Source organism: Moschus berezovskii, chromosome 8 (assembly GCF_049115385.1).
Source record: "Moschus berezovskii isolate FMDL1 chromosome 8, NW_MosBer_1.0, whole genome shotgun sequence".
NCBI lineage: Eukaryota > Metazoa > Chordata > Mammalia > Artiodactyla > Moschidae > Moschus > Moschus berezovskii.
In genome coordinates this window covers 105,292,938-105,302,341 of record NC_142467.1, presented here as the reverse complement: position 1 = coordinate 105,302,341, position 9,404 = coordinate 105,292,938, and the positions used below count along the sequence as shown (strand labels likewise).

Sequence of the window (9,404 nt, the reverse complement as noted above, 5' to 3'; positions counted from 1 at the left end):
GCGAGGGGTGGGGCATCAGGGGTGTCTATAAGGGCTTTGGCCTGAGCCCTGGGCCAGGGCAGCGTCCTTTCCTCCATGTGGTGGACGACCAAGACTCCACTCAGGCTGATGCCCACTAGACCTCCAAGGGGGAGCTGGGCGATATAGGAGAGGGACAGGAAAACACAGCCCTTGAAGGCAGGAAGGGGCAGGCCTATGACTGCAGGGGGCAGGCATGCTGTCTTCTTCCCACGCCCCTGCCGAGACCCCCCTCTATGGACCTGGCAGCAGTCCTCAGACTCCAGTGCACGTATGAACCACATGCAGAGCCTGTTGGCTGTCTCCCGGGTCCCATCTCCAGAGCCTGCCTTGGCGGGTAAAGGAGGGGCCTGACAACATGCAGGTGCAGTGTGCTGCTGACGCTGCTGGTAGCAGGACCACACTCTTGAGGCAGACCACTGAGCTGGGGAAGGGAGCAGGCTGCTGGTGATCTGAGAGTTGAGGGTTGTAATGGTCATCTCAGATGAGGGAAATGTTCTGCCTGTGTGCCCTCCTCTCTGTAGCCCCTCTTGGAGGCCCCGGGGCAATGGCTCTGCTCGCTCACTGCCTGGTCCCGTCTTCCCCAGGGGACGTAGGGGCCCCAGGAACTGGTGCCACACCCAGGTTGGTGTGAGCCCGCCCCTCTCCTGGGCACCCAGGAGTCAGCACAACGCTGCACCAGAAGGAAGACACGTTTAACCGATGGAGTTTAATGTACTCATGACACAAACATGGACAGGGTTGGGGGGGCGGTGTCCAAGCACAGATGGGGATGGCCTGTGACCCCCACCCTCTGAGGCTGGGGGCCCGCGCCGGACCCTTCTTCCCCTGGTGGGACAAACACTGATGTGGCTGAGTGACAGCATCATGTGGCACGGGCTGGTCCTGAGAAGGCGTCTCTATTCAACGCTCCAGACCAGGAGCCTCCAGTCGAAGTGCCAGGCGCTGGGAGGGCAACCCAGTGTCAGCCTCACTGGGGAGGTGGGCGAGGAAGGGTAAGCCTGTCCTCGCTAAGTGCTGCCTGAGAGCTTCAGGACAGGGGACGGAGGCGCAGACGGTGAGGATCATGTACACAGTGATGGACCGAGACAAAATCTAGGAATGCTCGATAAACCCACAATGTTCAACAGAATGGCAACACAATGGTGGCCCTGCCAGCCCGGCCAAAGAGTGGTCTGGGCAGCGCCTCCCAATCTTTTCGTGACTGGGAGCTGAACAGCACAGAAGGCTGTATTTGACCTCTGGAGGGAAAGATGCCGTTCCTTCCCCCAAAACTGATGCAGGGGCTGAGAGACAAGACCTCTTGAAGATGAGCCTCTTCTGGGAAAAGGGGACTGGGGAGGTGAGAGTGGCGGCGGCAGAGCAGGTGCACCTGGAGGAGGAGCGGCCCTTGGGTGGAGCCTGGAGGGGCGCCGGGGTCCAGGGGAGCCCCTCCCTCCAGCAGGCTGGGCAGGCGCTTCCACCGGGAGCCCCCATGCTGGGAATGTGGGCCACCACAGCCCCTCACTGGGTCCGCAGCTGGTAATCTAGAAGGAGGGAGGGAGGTGTCCATTGTCTGCTCTGACCCTGGAGGAGGGGCCGCCCCACCTGCCCTGACCCTGGGGTTGCTCCCTGAGCACCACCCTGGGGACAGTGGCACGCCCACCAGGGACCTTTTCAGCACCCCCATACCTGCCCCATGGGCAGGTCTCACGTACCTCCATTCTGAGTGATATAACGAACCCACGGTAAGGCCTGGTAGCCACTCTTCTCGATGATCTTCAGGTAACGCACCTGGGGCACAGGTATCAGGGCCCTAAGCATGTGTACGCCACCCCCGCTCCTGGCTGCCCACCGAGTCATTCCTCCCGGGGCTGGGCTGTGACCAAGAGGGCGAGGGAGAGGGCGAAGCACCTTAGTCTGTATCACACTCAGGCCGAGGGAGGGTGGAGATGCTTCTAGAAGGTGCAGCAAAGAGCCAGATGTGCACTTGCAGGCACGACCCTCTAGCAGATTCCTAGAGAAGGGGCCAATCCCACGGTGTTCCGCCCCATACAGGTCTTTCGTGGAGGTCCTCAGGAAAATGGGCCCCACAGTGGCAAGTATGTGAACATTAGTTTTGGGGGCTGAATGCATCTCTGAGCTTGGAGCACAGGTCAGGTCTGAGTAGACCACTGCGGGCCTCTTTCCATCAGGGCCAGGCTGCCCACTGAGATGGGCAGGGCTGGGGAGCAGCTCGGAGCCGCGGGACAATTCAGCTAGCACCCTTTGCTAACTGGTTGCACTGGTGTCTTCAACTCTCTGAGCCTGGATTGATGCCCGGTCCCTGAGAAGCCCCACTGGGCCTGTCCATGTCTGCTCTGGGGCCCTGGCAGCCCTGGTTACACGTACCTGGATGCCAGAGGTAGTGAAGTAAGGGATCTCGAACTTGACACTGATCGGGGGCTTGCCCTCCTTGTCCTCTGCCTCCACGCTGGGCAGGCCAAAGTGGGCCCGCATCAGGTACTCCTTGCCACCCTGGGGGAGCAGACCACAGAGGAGATGGTCAGGAGGAGGGCCTGGCAGGTTCATCTAACAGCTGCCCCTGGAGAATGCCAGGCTGCGGGCCTGGCCAACGAGTCCCTTCCTATATGGTCTGTGGTCACCCAGGGCCTCGGCTCCTGCAACACACTCACACTTGTCTTATCCTCCAGGCCTCCTGGGCTACCCACACCAGCCCCGCTGGGGAACATTAATCCTCTAATTCTGAGGATGAAGAGAAACTTCTACAAGTTCCCAGGCACAGAAGCCTAGCTGCGTCAAGGAAAATAAGAACACTAGGCCTTGGGGAGGAAGAAGGGAGAGGAAGAGTGAGCGCTGACAGGGGGCGATAGGGCTGCCTCAGACTGATGAGCTGGCCTTAGGTCTTCCCCTGGAAGGGAAAGGCTCTGGTCCTGGAAGCTCAACAATGACTCCAGAGATGGCTTCCCTGCTGGTGCAGTGGTAAAGAATCCACCTGCCAATGCAGGAGATGCTGGTTCGAACCCTGGGTCAGGAAGATCCCCTGGAGAAGGAAATGGCAAGCCACTCCAGTATTCTTGCCTGGAAAATCCCACCGACAGGGGAGCCTAGCAACCATGGGGTTGCAAAGAACTGGAAACGACTGAGAGACTGAACTCTCAGCCATGAGGGGTCCAGGAGTCCTGGCCTGGTGGTCCCAGTGCCTGGTGAGTAACACAGAACTGCAGGGAGCAGTAGGAAATGCAGCTCTCATCACACCAGGACACGGAGGGTTTTGATCCTCAGACCTTTGGGCAACAGGAGTCACTGCTGACTAGGGCTGCCTCTGCATGGCCTCAGCGGAGCAGCACAGGGCTCCGCCTCCCCTGTGCTGTGCTCACCCTCCCCTTCTCGGAATGCGGTGAGTGGTCAGGACCTGCTCATCAGTGCAGGCGTGTGGACTCTGCCTGACTTGCTGCTGTGTGCTCAGTGAAGGTTCTGGGACAACAAGGGGGGAATAATGCAGTCTCAGCAACAGACAAAGCAGGGCTTCCCTGGTGGCTCAGTGCTAAAGAGTCTGCTTGCCAATGCAGGAGATGCAGAGTCGATCCTGGATCTGGGAAGGTCCCACAACCAAGCCCATGCTCCACAACCGTGGCACCTGTGCTCTACAGCCTAGGAATCGCAGCTACTGAGCCCACACGGCCTAGAGCCTGTGCTCCACAACAAGGGAAGCCACTGCGGTGAGAAGCCCGGGCACCGCAGCCAGAGAGAGGCCCCACTCCTGTCTACCGAAGCCAGAGAAGAGTCCATGCAGCAGCGAAGACCCAGCGCAGCCAAACATAAAGACAATCATATAAAAAAACAGACAAGGCAGGCAGCAAAGCAGTAAAACCAGCTCCATCAGTGTGCATGAAACAATAACCAGACCAAAAACCTAAGCTTTGCAAAAACCAAGTGGAAAATGAAAGCAAAAGAATATGCAGAGAGGCAGGCCCTCCTGGGTGGGTAGCAGAAGTCTGCAAGCCTCCCTTGTGTCAATCATGTCCATGTAAATAGGTATAATTTCCTCTATTAATGAGACTTGGACTCATGAGACTGGCTCATAGACCAAAACCCAACTCTACACTGTAAAAGCAGAGTCAGAAAGACTAAACCAGTAGAAAGAATGGGTGAAGGCATGCCGGCCAAAGTCAAACAAAGCAGAGCAGGGCTGGGCTTCCCTGCGGTCCAGTGGTTAAGAATCTGCCGACCAATGCAGGGGATACAGATTTGATCCCTGTTGTGGAAGATCTCACATGCTGCAAGGCAACTAAGCCCATGCGCCACAACTACCGAGCCCACATTCTACAGCCCGCAAGCTGCAACTCAACTACTGAAGCCGGTGCACCCTGGAGCCTGAGGTCTGCAACAAGAGGGAAGCCCCTGTAATGAGAAGCATACGCACGGCAAGGAGAGGGTAGCCTTCGCTCACCATAATTAGAGAAAGCCCATGCACAGCAATGAAGACCCAGTGCAAACAAAAATTTTTTAAAAAAAGATTAAAAAAAAAAAAATCAGAGCAGGACTGCTGCCACAGGGGAGAATTAAGGGCAAAGAATTCCAGGTGCTGAGGACAACTGTTCACAGCCCAAAAGGCTGCTGTCCTACAAATCCACAGGGAAGACACAATAGTCATGAGTATCTATGCACCAGGTAACATGGCAGCAACTTCTGTTAAGCAGATGCTCCAACAGATGAGACAGGAACCAGAGGAAGGCGGAGCTGACCCACTCTGGCTGAGGCCGTCATGGCCTCACAGCAGACGGCACGGTGCTTGTGTCACGTTCTCTACCCCAGTTACACAGGCCTCATCCTCTCAAGTACATATGGGATATTCGCAAACCTTGACCTTACGTTAACACACAATGAATACTTCAATAAATCTTATAAGCAGAATAGCATGAACAACCTTCTCTGACCTCAATGCACCAAACCCAAAGTGAAGATAAAATGGAAAAGAAAAGGCCCTCTGACCAGAAAAACAGCAAACAAACAAAACAAAAAAATATTTATTCGATTACAGAATTTCTAGATAATAGTATCAAGTATTATATGCTCGTTCTATGGGTTACATAGCTAAGGCAGGGTTCAGAAGAATATCTGTGGCTTAAATATATCAATACAGATTTTAAAAGAAAATAATAAAATTTTAAAAACTTGAAAATCAGGACAAAGGATGAAGAAATTAAAATTAAAGACTTATAAAACTGAAAAATATGATAGACAAACTAAAAAGTGAACCTGGAAAAAAACAGACAAACCACTAGGTAACCTTATCAAGGAAAAGAAGTAACAAAAATGCAAAATAAGATATAACAAGGGAGAAGTCACTGTCATAAGAGAAGAGGAAAAAGAGACCCCTTTCCACAACTCTGTGTAGGCAAATTTGAAAACCTGGTTAGGATGGATAATTTTGTAGGAAAATACAAATTTACCCAAACTGACTCCAACAGAAACTCGAAATGGCCTAATTTCCACAGATGAGTTAGAAAAAGTAACAGAGATACAGACAGTCATACACACAGCCAAATTCTATCAATCCTCTCAAGGCCAGATGATCTCAAGGCTACTTTAAAGCTGTTCTGCAGCATGGAAGAGGGAGACCAAAAAAAATTATGAAACAGGTACAATATTGATACCTGAGATAGGGGTACCAAAAAAAGAGTCAATCTCAGTCATGAACCTCAATGTAAAAATACTACACACAATGTTAACCAACAGAACCAATGGCTCATCAGAGAGAAGACATCATGGTCAACTGGAGATTGCCAGAAGGCAAGGGTGGTTCAAGATCCATCCTGTGTTAATAGCTGAACTGACAGACACTGAGAGGCATTTGCCTAAATTTGTTGCCCTTCTGTGCTAAAAACACAGCAAAGTAGAACTGGGATGAATTGCAGCCCAAAGCAGCAAGACACTGAAAAGGGAAACCCTAGCAGTTCCGGTTGGAGGCAAAACCAGGAGGCTGCTCTCCACCACCACGTACAGGCATGGAGACAGCAATGGAGGCAGGGAGATGCCAGGAGCCATGAGGTGCTCAAGAAGAGAGGGAAAGGGGTAACTGCAACTGCCTGCAAGCATATGAAAGAATATCTAAGAATCCATGAGAATTGAAAAGAAACTACCACAATCAAAAAAGATTACAAAGCAAAAATACTCCAGAGGCGAGGCTGAAAGACGAACACCAAACTAAGGAAAACCATCTGCAACTGCTATCAAAGAAAAAGTACTAACCTTGCCCATGCGCAAACAGCTTTTGGAAACCAACAAGAAAGTGACCAAACTTGACAGAAAAGTGAGCAAAAGGACAGTTACTACAGTTTCCAGAGCAAGAAACACAAACAGCCCCCTGAGACAAAAAGAAAAGGCACTCCGTCTTTTTATTGTGAGGAATGCGCAGTCTGTGCAGCCTCATTCCTGCCTTCCAGTCCCTGGGCGCTCTGCCCACAAACCCAGACTCAAGTGCTCGGAATCCTGAACACCAGCCAGGCGGCCACGCCAGCTTGTGGGTTGGGTAGTGGGCACTCTATCTTCCTCGAGTTGCTGCTGCTCTGGCCCCGAGACAGGCAGTCTGTGACCCTGGTGGCAAGCTGAGTTCCAAACAGGAGTGGCAGAGAGAGAAAGAAGGGCAGCGGGAGGGAGGGGTGGCGGGGGGGTGCACACACAGGAGGACGGTGGAGCACCCCGCCCCGCCCTGCCCCTGTTCTCCACCCACCCTCCCTTCTGAGCCTCCCCGGAGCCCCAGGCAGAGACCCCGGCCCTGGGCTCAAGGGGCCCGCAGCGGTCAGGCTGCCACACTGCGTGGACCCAGGGAGCAGGCGGGTGTGGGTGGGGGTCTGGGGGCACCCTGCAGAGAGGGTGCTCACCGGGAAGGACTTGATGGACCACACGATCTCACTGTTCTCGGGCACCCACTTGACGCTCCCCACTGTCGTCTTGAACTTGGGTGAGTCGGCATCGTTGGGTACAGGGATGTGGATTTCCACATTGTTGGCTGTCGATCGCCGCTTGAACTGGCTCTTGGCCTGGAGATGAGGCATTGGGGCCAAGGGTGCAGAGGGTGAAGGTGAGACAGCCCAACTCCCACCCAGCCTGCTCCCCAAGGGCCACACACCCCTTAGCCCGGCCTGTGGGATTCCCCCAGCCTCTCCTGCCCTCTGAGGTTTTCTTTAAGCTCAACTTTGGAAAGTCATCTCTGCCCGCCTGTCTCCTCAGCCTTTGGGGCTCATCCTTCTCTGCGGTCCTACTCTCCGGGGACAATGTCTGCGTCACGCGGACTGGCCTGGGATGGATGAGGTCACTGAGTGGCAGAAGTGTGCCACCTGGACACTCAGTCACAGCCTGCTTCCACGGTGGCAGCACCTAGGACCTGGGCGGTATGTTCTGTGTCCCAGGCCCACTCTCGGCGTGCTCACAGGGAGACAACATGGATGACAGCCACAGGTCCAGCCCTGGGGCAGGGGTCACAAGAGCCCCAGTGTGCCCCCAGTCCTGAGTTAGGACCCTGTATCAAAGGCCCTGGACAGGCCAGAGATTCCGGAAGGCCCGTACCAGGCGGGGCCACCCATGTCCCCTCTCTTACGCCCTGCACATCTGGCTGACGCTGCGTGCAGGACGCACACGCACCTTGATCATGTACTCGATGCGGCTGTGGGAATGCTTTTCAATCACGGACTCGATCCAGATCAAGGGTTTGACCTGTCGGGGAGAGGGAAGACGGTGCTCTCGCCTAGTCATTTTACAAAGCTTCCTTTCACGGAGGGAAAACAGGGCAAGCGACCACTGGGCCTGGTGTGAGCCCAGTGCCCGGCACCAGGGGCTCGTCGGAGAATTCAAGCTGGTGCCAGGATGGATCAGAATAAAGAGAGAATGCAGAAAGCATCACAGAGGACACTCTGGGGGTGCTGCCAGGGAAAGGGGGCAGTGGTGCCAAAGGGTCTGCCGCCCTCAAAGTTCGGAGCCTCGTGTTGACAAGCAGGCTCCTTGGAGCCCGGGCTGCCCCTGAGGCGCTGTGCCCATCCTACGGGTCACCTCACAGACCCGAGACTCACCATGGAGGAGGCAGCTCCCACCCAGCAGGGAAGCGGGGGCTGCTGGGGCAAGGTGGGGGTGGGAGCCTGGGGCCCAGGCACTGGTGGCTGTGCACTCACGTGGGTGTTGAGGCGGTAGGACATGAGCTCGAACTCGCCATCGGGCGGGATGAAGGAGATGGTGCGGTCATTCTCAAAGCGCGAGAGCCGCACGCACTGGTGGAACTTCACGTCCTCCAGCTCCACGGACTTGCTTTTGCCACCTGCAGGGAGTGGGGGCGTGAGGGCGTGACAGACAGACACCAGGTCCCCCGGGTCACTCTCTCAGCGATGATGCCCCGCTGTCTGGAGCCCAGCCCTGTGGAGCAGAGCTGCTTCCAAATCTGTGACAGCGTCTTGGGCCCCGAACACCAAGGTGGCCGGCTCTTGAGACAGCCATCCCCACCTCTCCTCACCCTCAGGAATCCCAACACTGGGTTAAAGGCAGAGCTGGTAGGCTGATTCACTCTGAGCCCCCAGCCTGGGGTGCTGCCTGGGACGTGTTTGCTGAATGATGAACAGACTCCACTGGGGGTGCTCAGGGATGACTCGGGGTCCCTGAGGGCCCTGGGCCTGTCGTCCCTGGGATCTCATCTCAGTTTCTCAGCCCAGAGGGCTAAGGGTCGGGCCCAGTCCTGGGAGGGGAGCTGCTCTGCTGGGCGGATGTCTGAGAGGCCCTCACGAGCGCTACTGCGGATATAACTATGACAACCTCCCTGTGGGTGGGAGGGGAGGCTGGAGGTCCAGCTTGGGAACACCAGAGCCCCAGCAGCCCTGGGCTTCTGAGGCTGCCCCGGCTGCCCCACCACACAGCGTTACACCCAGGCCAGGCAGGGCCAGCTCGAGCCGCTGTGTGTGGTTTCTGCACAGCTCAGCCCCAGCGCCAGGGGTGAGGACAGAAATTGGGCCCAGGAGGAGACGAGCCCAGCAGGAGGGCAGGTGGAGGACCTTCTATGTGACCATCTAGGTGCCCATCTGCACCTCTGGCCTGAGAGGCGACAAGGGAACTGGACTGGAGGATTTTTCACTCCCCATGTCCTCCAGGCCCAGGGGTTAGCTGACTAGTTTTCACCGCCGTAAACAATGCGACATTTCTAAGCCAAGATGCCCAAGGTGAACTTGTTCACCACGCAGGCAGACACTCCCAGGCCTGGGCGGGGTACTCACGGCCCGTGTTGTCGAAGAGGACCTTGTCGTTGAGGCCCAGGCGCAGCTCGGGCATGCCGGACAGGAAGACGCGCATCTTGATGGAGCCTACAATCTCACTGCGTAGGACGTTCCCGTTGGCACTGACCTGGCAGGTGGGGGGGCCTGGAG

The 9,404-nt window shown here is 55.8% G+C and overlaps 1 protein-coding gene across 1 annotated transcript in view; it reads right to left on the bottom strand.

Moving 5' to 3' along the window:
* Window positions 1–707: 707 nt before the first annotated feature.
* AP1M1 (adaptor related protein complex 1 subunit mu 1) overlaps window positions 708–9,404 on the bottom strand; it is a 28,530-nt gene continuing 19,833 nt past the window's right edge. The window contains exons 6-12 of the mRNA XM_055429956.2: window positions 9,255–9,381; window positions 8,169–8,311; window positions 7,645–7,716; window positions 6,885–7,043; window positions 2,389–2,514; window positions 1,716–1,791; window positions 708–1,544 (exon numbers count right to left, since the gene is read on the bottom strand). Of these exons, the coding sequence (XP_055285931.1) occupies window positions 1,522–1,544; window positions 1,716–1,791; window positions 2,389–2,514; window positions 6,885–7,043; window positions 7,645–7,716; window positions 8,169–8,311; window positions 9,255–9,381 (726 nt within the window). The 3' untranslated portion in view covers window positions 708–1,521. The remainder of the gene's footprint in view (window positions 1,545–1,715; window positions 1,792–2,388; window positions 2,515–6,884; window positions 7,044–7,644; window positions 7,717–8,168; window positions 8,312–9,254; window positions 9,382–9,404) is intronic.